The 26,482-nt window shown below is 48.6% G+C and overlaps 2 protein-coding genes across 2 annotated transcripts in view; one reads left to right on the top strand and one right to left on the bottom strand.

Moving 5' to 3' along the window:
- The window catches only part of CERT1 (ceramide transporter 1), a 122,426-nt gene that overhangs the window by 23,149 nt on the left and 72,795 nt on the right, over positions 1-26,482 (bottom strand). Inside the window, exons 4-8 of the mRNA XM_075591474.1 lie at positions 24,878-24,985; positions 23,207-23,345; positions 14,366-14,449; positions 12,679-12,836; positions 11,230-11,322 (exon numbers count right to left, since the gene is read on the bottom strand). Coding sequence (XP_075447589.1) covers positions 11,230-11,322; positions 12,679-12,836; positions 14,366-14,449; positions 23,207-23,345; positions 24,878-24,985 — 582 coding nt within the window. The remainder of the gene's footprint in view (positions 1-11,229; positions 11,323-12,678; positions 12,837-14,365; positions 14,450-23,206; positions 23,346-24,877; positions 24,986-26,482) is intronic.
- Positions 1,039-11,171, top strand: LOC142468377 (uncharacterized). The gene is made up of 2 exons (XM_075574906.1): positions 1,039-2,208; positions 11,091-11,171. Exons 1-2 carry the CDS (start codon positions 1,039-1,041, stop codon positions 11,169-11,171), a joined length of 1,251 nt encoding a protein of 416 aa, XP_075431021.1.

The raw sequence follows: 26,482 nt of genomic DNA, 5'->3' as shown, positions 1-26,482 counted from the left end.
TACAGAAATGTGGAAGTGCTTTGTTAATTATTTGCACTCCCAATCAAATGTTTAATTCAGTAATTAGATTTGAGTCATGGCTGCATAAATGATGTTCATTAAAAGACCCGTACAAATGAACAGAACCATTAACATTTAAAAGTGAACTTTAAGGCTCCCTTTTTGTTCATTATAAAAGACAAATCTAAAGTAACTAACATACAGTAACACAGTCTACACACAGAAAACTCCTAGGAATGCCTATCGGAATATGCCAAAAGAAGTTGCACAGCTTTTTAAAAAATAATGTAGATTTCTTGGCCAGTTTATTTTTTAAACCATATGTAGTGGCACTTTTTAACAAATGATTGAACAACACAAAGTAAAAAAAGAAACAAAATATATATATATGTGTGCTCATTTGCATGTCATTTCCCAGAATCCCTTGCTGCAGTGGAAGTGCTGTATGCTGGGTGATAATGGGGAAAGGCGGGGTTGCAGACCTGCCTAAGACATGCAGATGAGCATATAGTTGAATTTGCATATTTGCTTTCCTGTGGAGGGTTTTTGTCACTATTTTTTACTCACCATAACTTAACTCAGTATTATGGTATAGCCTATCCCATAGCCTTTTTGCATACCCAGTTAAAATCAACCCCACACTGATGACCCATTAAGGTCAAAACAGCTGTCTGTGGGTGGCCTTTTGGCTAAGATCAAGTGTCTTAGTCAGAGGGCCGAACGGAGAGTGACGGTCCGGAACCTCGGCCTTGTAGCATCGCCTTCGGGCTTAAGCTACATGCAGCTATTGGGGTGACGCACTAGATCTCAGGGCGATTCGGTACACGAGAGAGAGACGGTCCGGAACCTCGGCCTTGTAGCATCGCCTTCGGGCTTAAGCTACCTGCCGCTATTGGGGTGACGCACCTGACTTCTGGGCGATTCGGAAACACGAGAGAGAGACGGTGACTCACCTGAACTCTGGGCGATTCAGGACCAAGCGACAGGACCCCCGGGCTACGAGGAACGGCGAAGCTCTACCCCCCTGCGACGAGAAGGATGGCAACAGCGGCCCCCCAGACCGGAACGGAGAGGATGGAGGTCGCCACGGAGCCTGCTGGGACCACCCTGCGCAAGGAGAAGAAGAAGACGAAGAAGGAGAAGCACACGGCACCCCCGGAGACGGTTCCCAGCAGCCAGGAGACGGACGGAGGAGGCCCAGCGGCTACCAGCTCCAGCGGCTCAGGCGACGTTGCCCCCCTCAGCGGCCTCACCCCCACTGCCAGCACCAGCAGCCCCAGCTCCAACCCTGGAGCTGGGAGCAGCAGCAACAGGAGGATCCCCCGCCTGGAACCCTGGATGAGGCAGACCGTGGTGATGCAGCTGAGGGAGGTTGACGGACAGCGCCCTCTATTGGACGCTGAGACCTTTGCCAAGGAGCTGGTGAGCAAAGCGGGCTTTACTCCGGACGAGATCCTGAGCATCCAGGACCTCAGGGGTGGCCTGTTTTTCGTCACCTTCGCCACAGCGGGAGCCTGCAGGAGGTACTGGGAGGCTTTCCAGACCCTGAAACAGGAGGTCCCCTTCTCAGAGTTCGACGTGAACTGCCCTATCCAGAGGGACGAGAAGAGGATCACTGTGACGGTGAGGAACCCTCATATCCCTGGAAAGGATATTGCTACCTTTCTGCGGCGCTCTTGCACCGTGGTGAAGGAGCCGAGCAGGATCAAGGACAAGTTGGGGTACTGGGTGGTAAAGTGGAGCATGGTAGTTCGCTTGTGGCCAAATCCAGAAGCGGCAGATCGGCTGCACCACCTCCCTCCCAGTTTTTCACTTGCGGGCAGCCCAGGGAGGATCTTTTACCCTGACCAGCCCCAGACCTGTGGTAATTGCGGGAACATGGGGCATCAGTGGAAACAGTGCACCCTGAAAGCCTGCAGAAACTGCAAGAACACCGGACACGAAACAAAGGATTGTCCCCGCCAGAAAACCTGCGACCTGTGCGGAGAGACAACCCACATGTTCCGGGACTGCCAGCTGAGGGTCAGGAGCTACGCAGAGGCCGCGACGAAAGGCGCGACACCGGGCGCTCCCCTGACAGCAACCCAGAAGGCATCCAAGAAGCCCCCAGCAAACCAACCCGTAAAGGCACAAGGGGGTAAGTATAAGAAGGAGCAAAGGCAAAAGGAGGCCACCCAAACAGCGCCCGCTGCGGCTCCTGAGCCCGCTGTCCCTTCAGAAGCAGCCCCCACCCCACCTCCTCCCATCCCCACCCCTGCAGCAACACTCCCTCCCACACCCAATGCTGCTGCAACCCCCACCCTCCCTCCTACCCCAACCCTCCCTGCCCACCCACCACCCCTTGCCCCTCCCCCTGTAACACCTCTCCCCAGCCCCGAGGCTGTTGCACCCCCCCCCCCCTCTTACCCCTTTGCTACAGATACCGCCCCCAGAGCCCGGACCGGAATGGAGAAGCAGGGAATAAAGAGGAGAGCCCCTGAGACGGAAAGCCCGCACCAGGGGCTGGAGCAGAAGAGAGCCCAAATGCAAATCGGCGACTCACCCACTTCCAGCGACGCCGACAGTGACCTTGAAAGCAACCTGGAGGAGGAGGAAGCAGAGATGCAGGAGGCAGCCATTACAGAGGAGCAGGCGGCCATTTTAGAACAGCCACCTAGCGAGACACAGGTGACCGTGGAAGAGCTCATAAGAGAGGGGCGAGAGGCAGCTGAGACCCTCCTCCTCGATGACAACCTTGGGCAAACCATGGATCTACTAGCCCAGCTGTGCGAGGAGATCAGCAAGACCACCCACGCCAGCGAGGATGGTAACTAGTATCACTGCATGTCTGTCCAACCCTTTATCCCCAAACTAATGGCGTCTTTTAACATTTTCTCCATTAACGTAAGGAGCATAGGAGAGCGGATGAGACGTGCCAGAGTACTAACATTCCTTTCTTTACAGAAATGTGATGTGTATATGCTACAGGAATGTGCCTTGCCTTTTTCTCGGTCCTACAGGCACCTGAGCGGGCAGTGGTCTCACGGCCCCTCCTACTGGTCTGGGGGGAACGGGTACAGGAACGCGGGTGTAGCCATTTTGATCCGGGGGGGATGTTTCACTGTTGATTTTGTCCATGAACTCGTCTGCGGCAGACTACTGGTCGTAGACGGTTCGTGGGCAGGGGAGCCGATTAGGCTCATCAATGTGTACGCCGCCCCCCGGAGAAATGAGCGCTTGGAACTTTTCCAGCACCTTCGCCCTTGGCTCGCAACCTCCAGGGCAGTGGTGATGGGTGGGGATTTCAACTGCACGATGGAGGTGGGGGGGCGCGTGCCCCCCAGCAAATCATCAAAGATAGATGTGACGTCCAGGCTACTCACGGCGATGATTGGGGAAGCATCCCTGAAGGACGCAGTGGGATCTATGGGAGCAGGTGCCGCAAACTACTCTTGGTGCCACCCAAATGGTTCCGTGCGTTCTCGGATTGACTTCCTGTTCACCACCAAGCAGGTACAGCACAGACAGCACTCCATGGTCGCAGTACATTTCTCTGACCACAGAGCCATTCATCTCCAGGGGCGCCTGGGAGGAGGTTTCCCCCCAGGGCCAGGATCCTGGAAGCTGAACTGCGCACTGCTGGAAAGGGAGGAGATCATGGAGGAGCTGAGAACAGCATAAACAGCATAAACAGCATGGAAAGAAGAAAGAAGAAAAGGCCTGTTTCCCCAGCACTGCAGAATGGTGGGAATTCACGAAGATAAGGATCCGCTGCTTCCTGCAGGCAAAGGGCAGACGCCTGGCGTGTAAGAGGAAGGGGGAGTTCGAGGTCCCTGCATGACCTCAAACGCTGCGGATGGAACGTGGATGACGACCTGGAGGAAACCAAGGAGAGCCTGCAAAAGCACTTTGAGGAGGAATCCAGACGAATCATCTTCCGTTCCAAGGTGGAGAACCTTGAGAGGGGGGAGAAATGCAATGCCTTCTTCTTCAAGAAACTCCACTCTGCCCACACGCCCCTGAGGGAGCTGCGAGACAAAGATGGCAACGTGCAGCAGGGGAAGGAGGAAGTCATGGGAGTCGTGAAAGATTTCTATGAAGACCTCTACTCCCCAAAAGCATCAGACCGAGACCAGGCTGACAAATTCCTGTCAGGGATTACAAACACCATCGACCCGGCAGGAAAAGCAGCCATGAACGCCCCCCTGACGCTGGAGGAGCTCCACGCTGCAACCAAATCCTTTAAGACGGGTAGGACGCCAGGCGGAGATGGTATCCCAGCTGAGTTATACACGAAGCTGTGGGACCTGATCGGCCCGGACCTGCTCGAGCTTTACAGGGAAATGGAAGCAGAAGGTAGGATGCCCCCAACGCTGAGGGAAGGAATGCTGATGCTCTTGTACAAACGGAAGGGGGAGAGGTGCGACCTCAAGAACTGGCATCCCATCTCGCTCCTGAACGCGGACTACAAGATCCTAGCAAAAGTCCTAGCGAACAGACTGAAGAAGGTCATCAGCCAGATCATCCACCCAGACCAGACGTGCGGCATCCCCGGACGCAGGATCGCAGACAGCCTCGCCCTAATCAGAGACGCAGTCCACTACATCAAAGACCGCCGTGTACACGCGGCCCTGGTCACCCTTGATCAGGAGAAGGCCTTTGACCGTGTCTCCAATGATTTCATGGGCAGGGTGCTGCGTGAGTATGGGATGGGGGAGATGTTCTGTTCTTATGTTAACCTGATGTACCTTGACATTTGCAGTGTGGCGATCGTGAACGGATGGAATACTAACCCCTTCCCTGTCCTCTCAGGGGTTAGGCAGGGCTGCCCTCTTTCACCTCTCCTTTTTGTCTGTTGTATAGAGCTCTTCGCCCAGTGCATCAGACGAGACGCAGAGATCAGAGGGATCGTGGTGCCAGGACCCCAGAGACGCAAAGTGAAGTGCTCGCTCTACATGGATGACGTCACCATCTTCTGCGCAGATAGCCGGTCGGTGAAGACGCTGGTCCAGACGTGCGAGGATTTCGGGAAAGCTTCAGGAGCAAAAGTCAACTGCGGGAAGTCAGAGACCAAGCTATTTGGGCTTTGGAACCTGACTGCCGACCCCCTCCCCTTCCCCATCAGAGCAGGCCTCATTCAAATCCTTGGAGTCTGGTTTGGTGTGGGGAGCGAGGGCGCTGCCCTGAAGAGCTGGAACGAGAGGCTGAACAAGGTGAAACAGAAGATCGGATTGTGGCGCCTCAGACCCCTCACCATTGAGGGGAAAAAGCTGGTACTGCTGAACGAGATCCTTCCTGTCCTGCAGTACGTGGCCCAGGCATACCCGCCTTCGACCAGAACCTGCCAGGAGATCTCCATGGCAGTGTTCCGCTTTGTCTGGGGGGCCAAGTTTGAGAGGGGAAAGCGCGAGGTGATGTACAAAGAGCCGCACAAGGGGGGTAGAGGAATCCCCGCCATCCCCACTATGCTGCGCGCCTTCTTTGTAAGCAACTGCATGCGGATCACCCTGAGAGACTGCGACAAAGACTCCTCTGGCACTCCATGTCCCGCCTCCTACTCCTGCCGCTCTGGAGAGCACTGGGGAGGGACAAGTGGGACAGCTCCATCCCTTACAGCTGGCGCACGCCCTGGTTCTACAAGGACGTGAAGAAGTTCGTGAGGCAGAACAATCTGGAGGGAGTAAAACCAGACCTGTGGAAGCCCAAGGTCATCTACAAAATTATCAGGGCTAAAGACATCATGGAATCGGTCCCAGGTCTCCACCCCAACACCTTTGGAACGGTGTGGAGGAATGTGGCATCGAAAAGACCAATGAACAAACACAAAGACATTGCTTGGCAGGCCATACACGGGGGACTCCCTGTGAATGCGGACAAGTACCAGAGCAAACTCAGCCTCGTGAGGCACTGCCCCAGGTGCAACCCAGTGGAGGAAAGCATCATACACCTCTTCTGGAACTGCCCCTTTGCGCAGGCCTTGCTGCGCGCGCTTGACACTGACTTAAAGGATTGTATACCGAGGAAGTGCGTCACGTACTACTCGGTGTTCCACGGACTTTTCACAGGAACACACACAGAGGACTCAATCGAAGCCGGTTGGCGTCTAATGTGCTGTTTCAAAGACGTTTTACTATTCGCCAGGGAACGTTTGACCAGGGGGAAGAAGAGGATGTCGGTACAGGACTGTCGCAGGCTGCTCCACAGCCTGCTCAAGGACTATTCCATCTTTGACGGTCCTGAGGAGGAGGACTAAACACCCCCCTCCCCACCCACCCTTACTCCCCTGCCCCAAAAGTTTTTCTGTGCAATAAAGTTAGAGATAATGTTTGTATGATATGTCATGTCTGTGGTGCGGTGCATACGTATAAATGCACTGCACCGCCGTGTTCGTCACAGTTTTTTTTACTTTTGGGGAAACCATTAATAAAAATGTATGTGAGATGTGTGGGATATGCACTGCGCCGTTGTTTACGTCGCGGTATTTTTTTCGTTTGGAAAATGATTTATGTACTGTTATAATCTTGTTGTAAAGATTCGCTGCATAATAAAAGAATTTGCAAAACAAAAAGCTGTCTGTGGGTGGTTTTCTGGGTATGCACCTTAACCCTGGCTGTGCTCAAAGCTGTGACCATGCAGCAAGCTTAAGCCTATAGGGAACCATGTTAAAAATGGTTTTTGAGGCAAAAAGTGACACTATGTGCTCATTTGCATGTCATTTCCCAGAATCCCTTGCTGCAGTGTAAGTGCTGTATGCTGGGTGATAATGGGGAAAGGCAGGGTTGAGACCTGCCTAAGACATGCAGATGAGCATACAGTTGTATTTGTATATATATATGACATACCCCGCTTTAAGGACACTCACTTTAAGTACACTCGCGAGTAAGTACATGTCGCCCAATAGGCAAACGGCAGCTCACGCATGCGCCTGTCAGTACGTCATGAACAGCAATACCGGCTCCCTACCTGAACCGAAGCTGTATGCAAGCGGGGAGACTATAGAGCCTGTTACAAATGTGTTATTTACATCAGTTATGCACGTATATGACGATTACCGTACAGTACATGCATCAATAAGTGGAAACAAGGTAGTGCTTCACTGTAAGTACATTTTCGCTTTACATACATGCTCCGGTCCCATTGCGTACGTTAATGCGGGGTATGCCTGTATATATAATATATAATATATAATATATATATATATATATTATATATACAGGCATACCCCGCATTAACGTACGCAATGGGACCGGAGCATGTATGTAAAGCGAAAATGTACTTACAGTGAAGCACTACCTTGTTTCCACTTATTGATGCATGTACTGTACGGTAATCGTCATATACGTGCATAACTGATGTAAATAACACATTTGTAACAGGCTCTATAGTCTCCCCGCTATATATATATATATATATATATCTCTCTCTCTTTCTCTCATGTAACCAATAGATACCAACAATATTTTAGATCTGGGTTCGGCTAAAATGCCTGAAATGAAAGCAGAAGTAGTCTTCACATTGTGCAGTAATTATTCATTATGCCAAATACCGACCTTTCTGTATCATGTCTTTATTGGGTGGTGGAGCCCGCTTCTACTTGGACAACTCAACATTAACACTAGTATGAGATATTTGTTGAAAAGCAGTCGTCTAAAAGTGACTTCACTTTAGAAATAACTAACCAACGCAAGTGTCAGTCAAACGGTATAAACAGTTTTCAGATCAAAAACAGCCGATTAAACTCCAGATACAGAAGAAAAGCTCCATAAGCTATTACTTTTAAAATGTTCATAGTATATTAAAGGTGTCATTGAGGCTCTTTGTTTGTATGTCAAGGTAACAGCAATGCACATTTGCTTCGTAAAACTCAAATCCTTAAACCAGGCATGTCAAACTCGCGGCCCACGGGCCGCATGCGGCCCACACCGAGTATCTGTGCGGCCCACCCAATGTGTCCCGGTTACGGCGGTGGTGAAGACGATGCGGCAGCTGGTAAGTATTCTCTGTGTAAGTGAATGCTGCCAGGTGATTGGATGAAGGGCCGCATGGGTTTGAATGAAGGAGGCGGGACTTAGAATGCCGGCCGGGATGCAGGGGATTGGTCGCAGGCAGATCAGAGGAAGCCGGAGGTGGGGCTTCCGCTTTGTGCAGAGCACACGGTGAGTGTGTCTCTGCCTTCCCGCTCCTCTGCCTGCTGCGCGATGTCCCCCGCCGGGCGGGCAGCCACAGGGACCCGGGGTAGAGGCGCTCACCCCCCTTGCTGCTGACCCCCCTTGCCGCTAACCCCCCTTTGGCGCTGACCCCCCTTGCTGCTAACCCCCCTTTGGCGCTGACCCCCCTTGCCGCTGCCCCCCCTTGCCGCTAACCCCCCTTGCCGCTAACCCCCCTTGCCGCTCACCCCCTTTCTGCGCCCCCCCCTTGCCGCTCACCCCCTTTCTGCGCCCCCCCCCTTGCACCCTTGGCGCTCCCTATGCCCCCGGTCCGCATGGTTGGAAGGGGGTGTAGTTGGGCATAGAAGGAAGTTAAAAGTGGCAAATAGATGTTGAGGGTTAGAGTAGTAGAAGGGAAGAAAAATAGGCTTGCTTGTCAAGGGAAAGGGCAGTGTTATAGGAGGAGAGTATAAATCTATAGTGCAGGAAATCAGCTTAAGAGCATGATTTCCTCGATAAACGTGCATGAGCACTTGTGGAGGTAGGGTGTAAAGTTTGTGTGCCATGGTTGTGGCTTAATTTGTCGGGGGGCAGGAGCAGTCTTGTCTAGGGTTGATAAGAGTATACTGCTGTATAGAGAGGTTGCCAAGTCTGGGCCGGAAAGGGTAGAGATTGGATGTTACTTTTATGAGAACCACAGTTTCATACCTCACAAACAGTCTGTGTATAGATATAAATACTTGTGGGAAATCATATAGTAGCTAATGGTTGTGCATTTGTGGTACCATGCTTCCCAAAAAAGGTAAAGTAAAAAAATAAAAAGGAGCTACTATACTCCTTTAAAAAACACATACTGTTAGTTCATAACACTCAAATACAACAGATGGAAAAACAAAAAGGACCAGTGTTTCTGTACCCTATTGGGGACGTCATCTCAAAGGCAGGCCAGGTTTGTCATGAAAACTACATACATAATGTTTTTCGACAGCAGGATGATTTGAATATGGAATCTCTTAATTTCGCGAAATGCAGTTTCGATACGAAATTTAAACAGCAGTGTAAATACTGGTGAAAATGTTAGATCCTCAAAAGTGTTAGCGAACCAAACTGACATACTAACATAACACATCAAGTGGGCCATCTTATTGGTAAGGGAGTGCGTAAAACAGCTGGGAAATAACTAACTGTACAATAAAACATTTGGAATAAAATAAAGATTTAGTCTCTGCACCAACTGTATTTAAGAAAAACAAAATGGTCAAGCCCAATTGTTGTCGTAGCTTTTTCTATGACAATGTCCAAACTATTACATTAATAAAGCTATTTCTCAAGTTTATAACTTTTGCTTGTAATGCCTGATGTACATTTTGGAAGCGTACTCGGCCGGCCAATGGATCACTGGAAGACATTGGAGGCAGCAAATTTGGTTATTGAAGGGATTCAAAACTAATTTTCTACTGTAGTCGTCTACTCGCTCATTAAACAGTATTTAAAAGGATAGCCGAGGCCATTGTGTTTTAATGTTGATTCTTCTCCGTTGTTTTATGTTTAAGTGCACAGGACCTGATCGTTATCTTTACACCTTCTGCTAAATACTTCCAATAGTGTGGGTAATAATGTATAAGTACATCATAGATAAAAAGAAATGGCATGGACTGCAAAATAAAGTAAAAAGATCCCCCATGTTCCCAATCCTAAGAGCCATTGAAATGGAAACATGTTGCATGACTAAAATTAGTAGATACAGAGGAATTGTAATCACTGCCACAAAGGGTTAATAAAGTATTAATACACATACAGCAGGTAATTTGTCATATCGTCTTTAAGAATGTATTTTATTTTACATAGAGGATCTCAACTGACCAAAAAGCATAATCTAAATAATCTATTTATCGGAATGAAATCTAAGAAAAATAGCAACCATCCAGAGTCCCTCTTATTTTGGGGTATAGAGAACGGCTGCAGGCAAAGGTAGTTCTTTATATACTGAAAAGGTGTCTTTTCAGGACAAATCGAAGTGGAACAAATTAGGGTACATAATATTCTACATTTAAATTAGATTTTTAAACGTAATGCCCACCTTACATGAACATTTCTCATTTTGCCATAATAAACAATGTTTTCCTTCCAAATAAAAACAAACGAATAATGAGCAGCACTAATAACACTTACTGTACTTCCTATATATTGAAAAGTAGTTATGAAAGCGCCATTCTCTATAAAATAGTTACTTAAAGCAGCAATCCTCCACTTAGGATTTTTTTTTGTTTGTTTTAATAAAATTAGTCTTTCTAGAATTGGAACCAGGGGGGCCCTCAGGTGATGAAGTGGTCTATTTTCAGCACCCCCCCCCCCCCGCGATAATTACTGGTGTAGATACGATACCAAGATTAAGCTGTATCTCCTGGGGAAACAATGTGGCCACCAAATCTCAAGGAATTCACAAGCGAATAGGAGGCTGTAAAGTCATCGGTTGCGGCTTCCTATTTGTAAACGCCAGCTGCCATATTTACACCATGAGAAGCACCAGTACCTTCCCATGTAAATTATCTGCCGTCCCAAACGCTGTAAGAAGCGCGCTTCAGCACCGGAAGCGCCATACGTCCAATTTTATTAAAAAAATGATTTTACTTTCTTAGCAGGATTGCCGATTTAAGCATTTTAGTGCTGGGCAGTACCGCTCCAGTACTGAAAGGTTTACATGGCGTTTTCCTCCAGTTCTATTAAAGAGTGTGTACATAGAAAATAAACATTTTACATGGCGAGTATAATGTAATTTGCACAAAACTGCAACTCCAGGGAAATCCGAGCTGCAAAACGGATCAGAAAAAGCATTACTTTCATGAATTATTACACGCGAGGGAAATGCTTACCATCACAGCCCTTTTAAGAATGCCAAATGTACTATATGCTGCAAGCTCAGAAACTCAAGAGGTTTTATCACCAGTCTGTGTAAAAATTTAGCTGTACACCCAGAAAAATACATCTCTGTACCATTCTCAAACCAGCACTGATCCAGTTTTGCAGCCAGAGAACACGGATTGATATTCTATGTGGAACATTTAATCAAAGAATCTGTGAACCAAAGAGCAGTGTCACACACCTCATAGTCTGGTCCTCCAAATTGGCATTTCTTTTTCAGTTCACTTATTGCATTTCTATATGCTTCCTCCACTCTCCTCCTTTTCTCCACTTCCTACATGGAAAGATCGGAAAGCTGTGGTTATTCTTATTCCAAAGTACTACTGATCAAAAACTTCAAGAACACGTTCAGTGTTAAACATCTTTACTGCTTGCTGTTTTCACAGTGATAGTGACCTACTCAGATTTGTGAGAGTATATGTGCATGTATCCAACACAGGCAGAGTGCTCGAGAAGAGATATTCTGAAAGTCGTACACTAGAAAGGGGTGCGCTAAGTTTCCTACATGAGCCCCCGTCTCCCCTCCGGCTCGCATCCCCCCTCTCTGCACTGCTCCGGCGGCAAATGACGTAGCCGGGTCATGTGACCCCACGTTGCCATGGCAACGTGACGTCACATGATCCCGCAGCATCTTTTGACGCCGGGTTGCCATGGAGACGCGTCGCTGTAAGGGAAGTTAAGTAAAAGTACAGAGGCCTTGCCCGATCCCCGGCATTTATTTTCAATGCATTTGGGAAAGCGCGGAGTCTCTGTAACAGCCGCACCCCCCTGCACCAGAAAATCTCGCACACCCCACACTTTGCATACCCCTGCACTAGAACACAAAAGCCATTTAAGAAAATGGTCTTACGTAAATGTATAACCTCAACACTGTTTGTAAACGAAAAAGAATATTCAACTACATAAACTTCACAGAATGCCATCAACACCAGCTGCAATTATGGTCAATAGTTTGGTCAACAGAATGAAAGAGCAATGAGCCTTCCAATCTACAGATGCACCAAGCTGCATGCTTTATATGCAGTATGTTGAATGGAGCTGCAGAACACTGAAGTTCTTCAAGTCTTTTTGCAAAGGTTATTAAGGACACTTTTGCTTACATAAGTTGGTGCATGGATATTTTCAAATGAAAGAACCGTTTCAGGCAGGGTGGGCAAAAAAAAACCGAATCAATTAGTACAAGCCATTTTTTAACACAGGTTTGAAGCTGGGGGTTTCTGGAGCTGACCCCCTTTAATTTCAGCTCCATGGACCCCCTGCTTCCAGAGATACTCATCACCGAAGAGGGTGCTGGTATCTCTGCAGTTTCCAGCTTCCTCGTCACATGGGTCAATAGGAAGCCGCACTGGGTGACATCACGGATTACTATTGGCCCACAGGCACAGGAGCTTTGAAAAGCAGCCATACAGTGAACCCTGGAGTGGCTACCAGTACCCCCTACGTGGGTAAGTACACTACTCAAACCTGTATTTAAAATATATATATATATATATATATATATATATATATATATATATATATATATATATATGAAGAAAAGGCCGGCTTGGATTGCCTCTTTAAATCTCTTGTGCATATTAAATAACTAAGAACCATGTTACCATATGAATCAAATATGGGCACAAATTACCTTGTCCAGCCTTTTTTGCCAGCTGTCTTCCCGCTTCATCATAAGCTCAATACAGTGGGATAGTGTAGCAAGTATTCCCGCTGTGGTAGCTTTGAAAGTAATGGCTTCTCCTTTGAAGTCAATACCATTAATCCCCTTGGGAGTTACATGTGTGAATACTAAAATACAGAGGCAGAGAAGATGTGCTCAGAATGAGGTGCAAGTTGTTTTGAAAATAAACAAAGATACAGAGATATAATTAAATTAGGAACTCTAGCAGTTAATATGTAGCATGAAAGCCATGCACCAAACACTGTATAACATAACTTTAAATTGCCGGGTAAATGATATTCCTCGTGCTTACTCTCCCAAAAGTTTGAGAAGGACAGGTATGCGCAAAACTCTTATTTCTCCTTCGAAATTATATGTATTGTGCCAATAAGTAGCAAATGTTTGTTTTTTTTCTTCATAAGAAATAATTACAACATTAAGGGTTATGATTAATAGAAAATAAAAAGGTTTCACAATTTGACCAATAAAGTGAAGTGACGAGTCTGTGTGGCCAAGTGGTTTATAAATAATGTCAAGCAAATCAAAAAGTTATTCTGGTTATGTGTCCTTCTTAAGAATTATTTACAGATGTAGCGATGTTTATTGCTCCCACTGGCGCATCATGGCGGGATATTCAGTGTTATCAGTAGGTGAAAGAGTTGGCTAGATCTGTATTGTTAATCATAGAGCATTGTTATTCCCTGATTTAGTAAAATGGGGGGAAAAAATGCCCTGAATTATAATAAATTGGAGAAATGACTTGGTTAAACCCATTACCCGCTGAAAGGGCAGCGACATTGTTCTGCAAAGCTTTGATGCCTCAGTTAAATAAATATATATACATGCATACATATAAATAAGCTATATATTCCAGCATAGAGATTGGTGTAAAACGCAATATGGTTGTCACAATAAAACAAACCCGAATGTTCACTATGAAACAATTAAATGCCTCTGCTTTAGAACAGCCATTTTACCGAAAAACAGCTGCGTCATTGACACTTTATGATGAAAACTAACTGCTGTAAATACTCTGGCCGTTTCATTCACAAAAGGAAAACTTTGGGGGTGGGGGTGAAAACCTCCTCGGATTTCTTCAGGTGTATACATTTAAATCTTTATTTCTATATGCTACATGTGACGTTATAATAAGGAGGAAGGTTTTAAAATCTAACAATTGAGTGCTGTGACTAATCTTGTAATCAATTGCATATTGTGGACCACAAGTGTGGCAAATAGTCATCGGCAACCCCACCCTAGATTAACAGAATAATAAAACAACTGATCAGCATGTGATGATGCTCCCTTACTCTATTATATAGTCCACTCACTGTTTACATTTGTGGTACAGCTGCCCACTTCCCCACAATTCCGTATTACAAAGTCGAAATGTTTTTGTTGAAAATATTAGGTGCATTAGAAATGGTTTCAGCAGATTGGGTTATGCGACTAAAGCCATACAGCATACTACACGGGTTTAAGCAGTCTGTAAAGGACTAGAACATTTTCATGATTCCAATATCAAAAACATTAAGGATTTGGGGCTAGATACAGATTACAGTAGTTTTTAAACAAACAGACATGGGTCAATCTTCCTGATCAATTAGAACATGTAATTTATCAGAAAAGTAATCATTCTGTAAAACAAAACACTTACATTTTTCTTTATTGCCATTACTGGTGTGAATGTATTCTCCATCAGCATGGTTTTGAAGAAAATCTTCCTCATCGTCTTCAACCACTAAACGAGAAGCAGAAAGGCATTATGTAGGCTGTGGTTCCGAAATAGAGGTGATGCTTAAACGGTGTTGTTTACAGAGTAGAAACTGGCTCCAGTGATAGAATGAAGTGAATAAAAGATGGCAATTGAATGAAGAGTACACTGTATTGAAGACAAAAGCAACCAGCAAACAAACATGCCATTCTGTCATAGTTATGAAGTTGTCACCAATCCTGTTAACAGGGATGATCACAAAGGGAGCCCTTGTGTAAAAGCCCTCAATGAGGCAAGCACTACCAGGAGTCTAATCTTGGATGTGTCTAACGGAAAAGTTTGTCCTGGGAGTGTCAGGAAAACAGTTACTGCCCGATCATAGGTCAGTGGCATCAATTCTTTTGCCCACTATATTGTTAACGTGATTCAGAGTATAATTTTTAAAAAAAATACATTTCTCAAAAGGTACAAATTGCAGTCCCTTAAAAATAGTGACAAAGCAACAAAATATTATCAAGTACTTAGTTCCTTTTAAGAAATTGTGCCAATTGTAAAGTTTCACTGTACAAAGCAACAAGTGATACGCTATGAGGTATTTGAAGTAGAGATGGAATCCAAAAAGGAAACCAGTGCACATCTGAAAAATGCAACATGGGACAGAAATGACCACTTGAAAAGTATTTATTAGTTAAAAAACATACAGGTAGAGTCCTGACAGATCCTCTAACATGTTTCACGCACAGGGCGCTTTGTCAAATTTGAAGTAAGCTACAACGCTTCTCTGCAAACTTTGATTCTTATAATAAACTAGCTGAGAGACCCGGCGTTGCCCGGGATGTAATGTTCCCGTTCCTCTCTCTCTCCTCCCCCCTCTCTCTGTTTGTCCCCCATTCACATCAATCCAGTCCCCCCCCCTCCTTTACAGCTTCATGTAGCGTGTGTGCGTCAGTCACTGTGTGTTTGCGCGCGCGTCAGTGAGTCAGAGGCAGAAACACAAACACACACAGACTGACTGACGCACACACAGTCAGTGTGTGCGTGTGTGTGTGCCTCAGTCAGTGTGTGCGTCAGTCAGGGTTTGTGTGCGTGTGGGGGGGTGTGTGTGTGCCAGTCGGTGTGTGTGTGTGTGCCAGTCGGTGTGTGTGTGTGTGTGTGTCAGTCGGTGTGTGTGTGTGTGTCAGTCGGTGTGTGTGTGTGTGTCAGTCGGTGTGTGTGTGTGTCACTGGGTGTGTGTGTGTGTCAGTCGGTGTGTGTGTGTGTGTGTGTGTCAGTCGGTGTGTGTGTCAGTCGGTGTGTGTGTGTGTGTCAGTCGGTGTGTGTGTGTGTGTGTCAGTCGGTGTGTGTGTGTGTGTGTCAGTCGGTGTGTGTGTGTGTGTGTGTCAGTCGGTGTGTGTGTGTGTGTCAGTCGGTGTGTGTGTGTGTGTGTGTGTCAGTCGGTGTGTGTGTCAGTCGGTGTGTGTGTCAGTCGGTGTGTGTGTCAGTCGGTGTGTGTGTCAGTCGGTGTGTGTGTCAGTCGGTGTGTGTGTCAGTCGGTGTGTGTGTCAGTCGGTGTGTGTGTCAGTCTTTACAGCTTAATGTAGCGTGTGTGCGTCAGTCACTGTGTTTGCGCGCGCGTCAGTGAGTCTGAGGCAGAAACACAAACACACACAGACTGACTGACGCACACACAGTCAGTGTGTGCGTGTGTGTGTGCCTCAGTCAGTGTGTGCGTCAGTCAGGGTTTGTGTGCGCGTCAGTCAGTGTGTGTGTGTCGGTGTGTGTGTGTGTGTCAGTCGGTGTGTGTGTGTGTCAGTCGGTGTGTGTGTGTGAGTCGGTGTGTGTGTGTGTGTCAGTCGGTGTGTGTGTGTGTGTGTCAGTCGGTGTGTGTGTGTGTGTGTCAGTCGGTGTGTGTGTGTCAGTCGGTGTGTGTGTGTGTGTGTGTGTGTGTGTGTGTGTGTGTCAGTCAGTCGGTGTGTGTGTGTGTCAGTCGGTGTGTGTGTGTGTGTGTGTGTCAGTCGGTGTGTGTGTGTGTGTGTGTGTCAGTCGGTGTGTGTGTGTGTGTGTCAGTCGGTGTGTGTGTGTGTGTCAGTCGGTGTGTGTGTGTGTGTGTCAGTCGGTGTGTGTGTGTGTGTGTGTCAGTCGGTGTGTGTGTGTGTCAGTCGGTGTGTGTGTGTGTGTCAGTCGGTGTGTGTGTGTGTGTGTGTGTCAGTCGGTGTGTGTGTGTCAGTCGGTGTGTGTGTGTCAGTCGGTGTGTGTGTGTCAGTCGGTGTGTGTGTGTCAGTCGGTGTGTGTGTGTCAGTCGGTGTGTGTGTGTCAGTCGGTGTGTGTGTGTCAGTCGGTGTGTGTGTGTCAGTCGGTGTGTGTGTGTCAGTCGGTGTGTGTGTGTCAGTCGGTGTGTGTGTGTCAGTCGGTGTGTGTGTGTCAGTGGGTGTGTGTGTGTCAGTGGGTGTGTGGGTGTCAGTCGGTGTGTGTGTGTCAGTAGGTGTGTGTGTGTCAGTCGGTGTGTGTGTGTCAGTCGGTGTGTGTGTGTGTCAGTCGGTGTGTGTGTGTGTGTGTGTGTGTGTCAGTCGGTGTGTGTGTGTGTGTCAGTCGGTGTGTGTGTGTGTGTGTGTCAGTCGGTGTGTGTGTGTGTGTGTGTGTCAGTCGGTGTGTGTCAGTCGGTGTGTGTGTGTGTGTGTGTCAGTTGGTGTGTGTGTGTGTCAGTTGGTGTGTGTGTGTGTCAGTCGGTGTGTGTGTGTGTGTCAGTCGGTGTGTGTGTGTGTGTGTCAGTCGGTGTGTGTGTGTCAGTCGGTGTGTGTGTGTGTGTCAGTCGGTGTGTGTGTCAGTCGGTGTGTGTGTCAGTCGGTGTGTGTGTGTGTGTGTCAGTCGGTGTGTGTGTGTGTGTGTCAGTCGGTGTGTGTGTGTGTGTCAGTCGGTGTGTGTGTGTGTGTCAGTCGGTGTGTGTGTGTGTGTCAGTCGGTGTGTGGGTGGGTGTCAGTCGGTGTGTGGGTGGGTGTCAGTCGGTGTGTGGGTGTGTGTCAGTCGGTGTGTGTGTGTGTGTGTCAGTCGGTGTGTGTGTGTGTCAGTCGGTGTGTGTGTGTGTCAGTCGGTGTGTGTGTGTGTCAGTCGGTGTGTGTGTGTGTGTCAGTCGGTGTGTGTGTGTGTCAGTCGGTGTGTGTGTCAGTCGGTGTGTGTGTCAGTCGGTGTGTGTGTCAGTCGGTGTGTGTGTCAGTCGGTGTGTGTGTCAGTGGGTGTGTGGGTGTCAGTCGGTGTGTGTGTCAGTCGGTGTGTGTGTGTGTGCGCACGTCAGTTAGTGTGTGTGTGTGTGTGAGCCAGTGTGTGTGTGTGAGCCAGTGTGTGTGTGTGTGCCAGTCAGTGTGTGTGTGTGTGCCAGTCAGTGTGTGTGTGTGTGTCAGTCAGTGTGTGTGTGTGTCAGTCAGTGTGTGTGTGTGTCAGTCAGTGTGTGTGTGTCAGTCAGTGTGTGTGTGTGTCAGTCAGTGTGTGTGTGTGTCAGTCAGTGTGTGTGTGTGTCAGTCAGTGTGTGTGTGTGTCAGTCAGTGTGTGTGCGCACGTCAGTTAGTGTGCGTGTGTGTGCGTCAGTCAGTGTGTGTGTGTGTCAGTCAGTGTGTGGGAGGTGATGTGAGTGGAGCGCCGGGGAGGGGAGCACCAGGGAGGGGAGTCAGGGGAGGGGAAGTGAGTCAGCGGCGGGGAGGGGGGTCAGCGGCGGGGAGGGGAGGTGGGTCAGCGCCAGGGAGGTGAATGAGCGGCGGGGAGGGAGGTGAGTGTGATGGGGGTGTAGGAGGTGTGTGTGTATACCCGGCGTTGGCCGGAGGCAGGGCGTGAAAGGCAGGGGGAGGGGGGAGGGGAGTCAGCGCCGGAGAGGGAGGTGAGTGTGATGGGGGGGAGGAGAGGTGTGTGTATACCCGGCGTTGGCCGGAGGCAGGGGGGGGGCGTCAAAGGCAGGGGGGGGGGGCGTCAAAGGCAGGGGGGGGGCGTCAAAGGGAGGGGGGGGCGTCAAATGGAGAGGGGAGGGTGGCGTCAAAGGCAGGGGGGGGGGCAACTCAAAGGCATGGATTCCTCCCCCTGCATTTCCTCACCTAGCAGCATTAAGTCCCTGCCGCCCTCCTCCTGCTCCTTGGGAATGTTGAGCCGTAGAGAGCGTGCTCTGGGAAGTGGGGGGTGTGAAGTGGGGGGGTGGGGAAGTGACACACGCGACACCTACCTGTTCTTCCGTGCGCCGCCATCTTCTCACTGGAGGAAGGGGGTCCTTCCGGGCGCCGCCATCTGTTCCAGTTGGAGCGGCGGCGGGGAGGGAGAGAGGTGAGTTGTAGCGGCGAGGGGGAGAGAGACCTGGCGTTGCCCGTGAGTAAAATTTCCCGCTCCCTTCTCTCTCCCTCCGTGTTCCCCAGAGGGGAGGGACGAACAGTGGACAGGAGGGGGGGGGACGGACAGTGGACAGGAGGGGGACGGACAGTGGACAGGAGGGGGACGGACAGTGGACAGGAGGGGGGGGGGGACGGACAGTGGACAGGAGGGGGGGGGGACGGACAGTGGACAGGAGGGACGGACAGTGGACAGGAGGGACGGGGGGGCAATGGACAGGAGGGACGGGGGGTGGACAGGAGGGGGGGGCGGCGGACAGGAGGGGGGGCGGCGGACAGGAGGGGGGGCGGCGGACAGGAGGGGGGGGCGGCGGACAGGAGGGGGGGGCGGTGGACAGGAGGGGGGGGGGCGGTGGACAGGAGGGGGGGGCGGTGGACAGGAGGGGGGGGCGGTGGACAGGAGGGGGGGGGCGGTGGACAGGAGGGGGGGGGGCGGTGGACAGGAGGGGGGGGGGGCGGTGGACAGGAGGGGGGGGGGCGGTGGACAGGAGGGGGGGCGCGGTGGACAGGAGGGGGGGGCGCGGTGGACAGGAGGGGGGGGGCGGTGGACAGGAGGGGGGGGGGGCGGTGGACAGGAGGGGGGGGGCGGTGGACAGGAGGGGGGGGGGGCGGTGGACAGGAGGGGGGGGTGGCGGTGGACAGGAGGGGGGGGGGCGGTGGACAGGAGGGGGGGTGGCGGTGGACAGGAGGGGGGGACAGTGGACAGGAGGGGGGGGGCAGTGGACAGGAGGGGGGGGGCAGTGGACAGGAGGGGGGGGCAGTGGACAGGAGGGGGGGGGCAGTGGACAGGAGGGGGGGGGCAGTGGACAGGAGGGGGGGGGGCAGTGGACAGGAGGGGGGGGGCAGTGGACAGGAGGGGGGGGGCAGTGGACAGGAGGGGGGGGGGCAGTGGACAGGAGGGGGGGGGGCAGTGGACAGGAGGGGGGGGGGCAGTGGACAGGAGGGGGGTGGCGGCAGTGGACAGGAGGGGGGGTGGCAGTGGACAGGAGGGGGGGTGGCAGTGGACAGGAGTGGGGGGCAGTGGACAGGAGTGGGGGGCAGTGGACAGGAGTGGGGGGCAGTGGACAGGAGTGGGGGGCAGTGGACAGGAGGGGGGACAGTGACACACACACACACACACACACACACACACACACACACACACACGTGTCTCAGTTGATGCGCCCTTTCTCAGTTCCGTTTGGCGCCGGAGGTGGGGGAGCGACACCTACCTGTACTTCCGGGCGCCGCCATCTTGTGACTCGGCGCCGCGAGGGAGGAAGGGGGTCCGCCATTTTACGCGCCGCGTGGCAGCTGCGGGAAGCGAGGTGATTTGGAGCGGGGAGGGGTGAGAGGTGATGCCGCTGGGGAGGGGGAGAGGTGAGTTTGAGCGCCGCTGGGGAGGGGGAGAGGTGATGCCGCTGTGTGTGTGTGTGTGTGTGTGTGTGTGTGTGTGTGTGTGTGTGTGTGTGTGTGGCCGGCCGAGGGGGAAGGGCATGTGCAGAGAGGCGGCAATGTATTTAAAGTGACGGGCGGCCGGTGTAATGTGTGCGGCGGCCATGTGCTTGTAAGCCATGCAGTTGCGGAGAGTGGCGGTATATTTTTTGTGCACGGCCATGTGCACAGGGAGTGCCACGCCGTATCATGAGTGTTTAAGGTAATGTGCGTGCGGAGGGAGAATTAAGTTAATGGGCGTCATTTTTGTGACGGTCATGTGTGGTGATGGAGAAGCGTGGCGGCCATCGGGATAATTTAATTACAAAAATCCACGGCATAGCATGAGTGTGCGGGCCGTTGCGGAGGGACAATTAAGGTAATGGGCGGGCCGTTGCGGAGGGAGAATTAAGGTAATGTGCGGCCATGGCAGTGTATACACTGTCGTGAGAGCAGTGTATATACAGGGGTGACAGCATTACTGAGTTGTGGGATGACAGAGGTGAGTGTGAGTGACTGTGTAGACAGGGGTGACATGATTGTGAGTTGTTGTTTGACAGGGGTGAGTGTGAATGTGTGTGATGTGTGTGTTACACGGGGTGACAGCGTGAGTCTGAGTTGTGGGATGACAGTGATTGTGTGTGTGTGTGTAGACAGGGGTGAGTGTGGGGGTGACAGTGTGATATGTCAATTTACCAAGGAGTCCTCAGAGGTTCTGGCCGTATGGTGTCACTGCAAGTGTGTGAGAGTGAAGGAGGTGTGTGTCAGTGATGTCACTGTACCTTTTGACCAATGAGAGTCGTGTGGGAGGCTGACTATGGGAGGGTGTGTGTGTGTCACAGTGGGGCGTACCTCACAGTGGGGCGTACCTCTTGGCCAATGAGAGTCCGGGTGGCCACGGACCAATCAGATTCACCGCAGATAGCACTAACCTCACTAACCATTCGATTTTATATATTAAGATAATAATGATTTGAACCCAGGGAGTGTTAGGACCTGCTACGGTCATGCCTTGAAAGTGGCAGCAGGCTTAAGACGCTTTGGCCAAAGGGTTAAACTAGACCATTTTTTCAAGAGAATATATAGGTATTGCACTGTGTATTTTTGTCACATTGGAAGTAGCTTTGGGCATCTTTGTCTGTTTTTTGTTATAATAAATACCATTTGAATATCCAGGAGGCATATATCACTTTTTAAACTTTTTAACCTTTTTTCAGAAATAGAGAATCTTTCAACAACATAGAATTATACCTGAAGGACTGATAATGTTACATTTGTTAAGGGCCATATGTTTTCAACTTTAAACATTATACAGTACCTAATAAACAATCTTAAATATCCTGCAAAAAAAACAAATTCAATGTAATTGGAAAGGTTATTATAATAACCAGAGGCAAGTTATGGAAGAAATTTTATATTTTTATGTCAGACAGCACCAATAGGCACTACATAGTACAGCTCAACCCCGTTATAACGCGATCCGTTACAACGCGAATCCGCTCTAACGCGATGCAAGCGTGGCTCCCAATTTTCGTATTTATGAAGACTTTACAACACGATTATAGATATCTTAAATACTTTATTGTACAATGCATACAATTGTACATTATTTCTAACGCGATCTGCTTATAACGCAATGTGATTCTTTGGACCCTAAGCACAGCGTTATAAGGAGGTTGAGCTGTATCAATGGGTTTCCCCCCCAAACTCCATTATGTGTTGAACTTACAGGAGTAAGGCCGCGCTTATAGTGCTGGTGACGGCGACGCGACCGATGACGTCACCCATCGGCACTGGCGAAAGTTGTAATTTGATTTTTAGCGACGTCGCTGGCGACAAGGCCAGTGACGTCACTAAAAGGGGCGGCCCGTGCAATTTGATTGGTTTAGAGACAGTCACATGTGGCGACTGTGTCTAAAAAAAAATCAAATTTACCTGGCTTAAAATGTTTTGGTTGCTCCGTCGCGCTTACCATAAGCGCTTGCGACAGTCAATGTATTTGTTTCGGAGCGACGTCGCGTCGCCTTCGCAAGGCACTACAAGCGCAGCCTAAAGCTTCCTCTTTCAGTTCCTCTCTGTCCATTTGAATGGAACAAATGGAAAGACCACAACCCACTATCCATCAGAAAATGCACAAAGTGCAGCAACACAAGTAGCTGCTGTGTCTGTAAAGCAGTAACAGGTTTGGACTGCATGTCTAAACGTAATGTACTACTCGTTCTTCTAGCATTGAAGAAGTTGAAGGTCCACCCAAAGAAGAATAGTGGACAAAATTGCCCTTAAATATTGAACACCTTCTGCTTCTCTTCTGGTAAAAATAATCCATTAACACCATTCAGTGCCGTGACGTACAGCGCATGTCATGGAAAGTGTCACCCTAGAGGACCTTATGATGTACTGTACGTCATGGCCTGTTGCTAGGTTTTTTTAGCGGCTGTTGACGACCGAGAGCGCTGATCGCGAACTATAATAAAGGGGACAGGGGAGGGGTGTAGTGGGAAGGGATCACATGACCTATCGGGAGGTGACAGGACCCTCGGGCACTGAAGGGGTCAAGTCATCTACACTGCAAAGCACTGTATCCGAGGGCTAAAGTAGTATCTTACTGGGAAGGTCGTTTCTTTTTTATCAGATGAACCTGGTTCAGATCCCTGTCTGGTCTCTGACCTTTGGAAGGTCACTTTAATTCCCTGTGCCTCAGGCATCAACATTAGATTGTAATATCTACAGGGCAAAGACTCATAGTGACTGCAAAATGCTACATACAGCGATGCGCATATCGTCAGCGCTAGATTTAAAAGTTAATACAAAAAATGCTGCCTTTTTCTATTGTAACACATTAATTCATTATAATATATCCCTGAATTATAATAACGATAAAGGTATACAAGCAATACAAAAGTGCTCAATAATATATTTGCGTACTTTGCAAAAACTGCAAATTAGCCATGATATTGGCTTTACTTACTATTGGCAGGATCCATAATCAGATTATCACCAATATAAATTATTTTGTAGTAACATACTGTACCTTTATCTCTTTCAAGCTCATCTTTAGAGACTACGTCTGCACATGCATCAAAATACTTTTGCAAAGTATCAACCTGTCTACATAAGATGTCTCGAAAGGTCTCCATTTCAGCAAGTTTCTCTCGCAAGCTGTGTCCTTTCTGCAGACAAAGGAAAACCAAATAAACAAATTACAGAGGTAAACATGTCTTTAAAAAACAAACAAACAAAAAAAGCATGTATTATAGGAGACTTCTACAGCTGCATTCAATTTTTTTATTGTGACGTAAAAGTACGTCCTTTTTACATTTGGCGTATATCCATGTGAAGAAGAGGATGGCATAGCTTTGATAATATAACACAATGGTAACAAGGATTTTACAAAATAGAGAAAGACTGCAACACGGAAAAAAAAATTAAAACACACAGTTACTGGTGCTCCGGCAATTAGGGATAGCCTGTAAGTTATCCAAGGTACAGGAAAGTAGAAAAGCCTCACAGAGCACTTCGGATTTTTTAAACTATTTATTAGCTAAATTTTAAAGTGGCGTTTCGACCTACAGTGGTCTTTATAAAGTGAGAAAGTGGCTCTCTCACTTGATAAAGACCACAGTAGGTCGAAACGTCGCTTTAAAATGTGGCTAATAAATAGTTTAAAAAATCTGAAGTGCTCTGTGAGGCTTTTCTACTTTCAACAAGGATTTAACACCATACAAGTGTATATAACCCCCTCCCCTCCCTTCCCTTCCCAGGCATCAAGGGTCTTGGGTGATTCATTTTGAACGGCAGCCCAGCCGTCACCCGCTCTATCTTCCTGGCTGCCTCCATATGGATGTCCTGGGGAGCACGAACCGAAAATCATTGGGAACGCTGTGCCATTAGACACCACCTCAACCTGTACATCCCTGCCTCCAACTACAAATTATAATGGAACATATGTTGTTTGTTTACAAAGTAAGGACATTAAGAAAAGGCAGAAAATGCCTGAAAAGTCACCTGTCTAACGCTGCTATACATGTTCACATAAATGCTTAATTAATGTGGCAGTAAAAACACTACAACCATCAATACCATTAGATACTAGGCATACATTGGGGGGGGGGGGGGAGGGGGGAGTTGTGCTGTTACCTATTTTCCTCTCCGAGCATTCAGTTAGAAGGTGAAACTACCAGCATGGTAATTTGTAATAAATTGAACCAATAGACAGAAAATGAGTTGGGGCTCAATAGAGACATTTCCCCCATACCAAGTCCCAGGGCAGTCTACTCTGTGAAAAATAGTTCTTACTATAATTTCTTAAAGACACAGAATTACCCAGTAACGTGGGGTGGATAAACATGGCCACTACATGCTTCCGGGTCACCACTTGGAACAAATCAGGATTTTCCCAATAGTCCAATCATCTCTAAAGAGACTGAAACAGGTGATCATATCTACCTTCCTATGTTATACAATCAGCAATTCTTTCATCTACAAAACCAGCATGCTTTTGGAAATATTGCTGACAGAGTCCAAGTCAAGGCTCAAGATGAACTCCTTAACCACAATCCATTAGTGGCCCCTCTGGCCGCTGAGGTGTTAATTAAAATATGCATTACAGAATAAATGAAGGGGTATTGCACCTTTGAGGAGGTCTGCTCCTAAAATCCAAACATGAAAACAAAATTATTTGGTAACCAAATCAATTACCGACCTTGAATGATGATGTAGACGTAGCAGAGTAGCCACTTGCTCCAGAAACAAGAGACGCCATTGAACCATGCCGCCGTAAGCTTGACTCCGATCCATAGCCAGATTCAGACTGAGACCAAGAAGAAGAAAAAAAAAAAACAGAGCAGTCAGCATTTTTAATTAAGAAAGGGTGGATATCAATATGAGTGCAGGAGAATAATTATAGTGAAATCTATACATGCACAACTGTCTGTGGGTTCTAACACAGCATACGGAAAATGAAAAGGTGTGAAGTCTAATATATGGAATTTGTATTAATAGAAGCAAGGTAGCCACAAAACATTTACGGAAACATGATCGACGGTACCATTAAAATCTTTAGGAAATGCTAGAAACAAGGGGGAGAAACGTTCACTGATTAAATACTATGTTTTACCTAGCTTTGTTTTGTTTGTTTTTTACACAAAGATTGGCTATAAAAAGTCTGTAAACAGGGGGCGGGGGGTGGGGGGGGGAGTGAAAAGGCGTCAATGAAAAAAAACAATACAGGTAGTCCTCGCTATCCAACATTTCACTTTACGAATGGCATATCCAACGCTTTAAAATGCAACCCTATGGGCTGTTTTTGATGCCTGAATGCGTTATCCAACGCTCACCGCCACTGATTAACAGGGGACTCACTTTACAACGGTTTCACTATCCAACGCTATGTCCAGAACGGATTCCGCTGGACAACCGAGGACTGGCTGTATAATAAAAGGAAACTTCGCAACTAAGGCAGTAGACTCCATGCTCGACAATTTATTGAAACTAGATTCTGCCCATTGCCACACCTTTTTCTAATTCTACAAAGTACCAAGACCGCCAATCAAATGGAAATGAAATTATCAGAAGGCGTTTTTAAATCACTCATTGTCTGGAGTACTGTATATCAGCAATTCCCAAACTCCAGTTTGATGGAACGGGAATTAAACATGTCCTCGAGTGATCATGGCTTGTACGTACGTTCATGTCGAAATAAAATAAGAGACAATATGCACATGGTTTGGCTGCTGTGAAAGCTTGTGGAATTTATAAAGCCAGGTCCATAGTGCCATCGCCGTGAGCGGCTGTGACATCACCCGCTTGGAGTGGGTGCATTTTTTTGGCCATGTACGCACGCTGTCCGTGGCAACGTGCCCCCTCCCGCGTGCATGCGCCCGCACGGACGCAAACACTTCCTTAAGGCAGTCTGTTCGCTCAGCGTGCGGACGCGTCGGCACGGTCTGCGGTACCATGGCCCCAGCCTAATTTGCAAACATGCGTCTATAGCATCATTCCTACAATATCTGACAGCACTGTTGCAAGCTTCCTTGAATTGAAGGGGATACAAGTCATTTTGTGCCATTACACCCAACGGCTCACTTTAAGGCCTGGGACATAGTAAGCGCTTAGGTGCTGCTGCTCGCTCTCGCTTGCTGCCGCTCGCTCTACCAGGAGCTTTTTGCTGTCCTGACCGAGGAGACAGCAAGCGCTTGGGAGGCGGGTATCACTGTGGTGTCACTTGGTAGCTGTCCGTGCGTTTGTGTGTCACTTGGTAGCTGTCCGTGCGTTTGTGTGTCACTCGGGAACGTGTGTGTGTGTGTGT

Source organism: Ascaphus truei, chromosome 1 (assembly GCF_040206685.1).
Source record: "Ascaphus truei isolate aAscTru1 chromosome 1, aAscTru1.hap1, whole genome shotgun sequence".
NCBI lineage: Eukaryota > Metazoa > Chordata > Amphibia > Anura > Ascaphidae > Ascaphus > Ascaphus truei.
This window is presented reverse-complemented; position numbering and strand designations above follow the sequence as displayed.

Excerpts from the sequence above, each read along its gene's own strand:
- LOC142468377 (XM_075574906.1), top strand. The coding sequence starts at position 1,039 with ATGGCAACAGCGGCCCCCCAGACCGGAACGGAGAGGATGGAGGTCGCC. Across the intron at positions 2,209-11,090 it reads CTGCGGCTCCTGAGCCCGCT|CTGTACACCCAGAAAAATAC; the intron begins GTCCCTTCAGAA and ends GTAAAAATTTAG.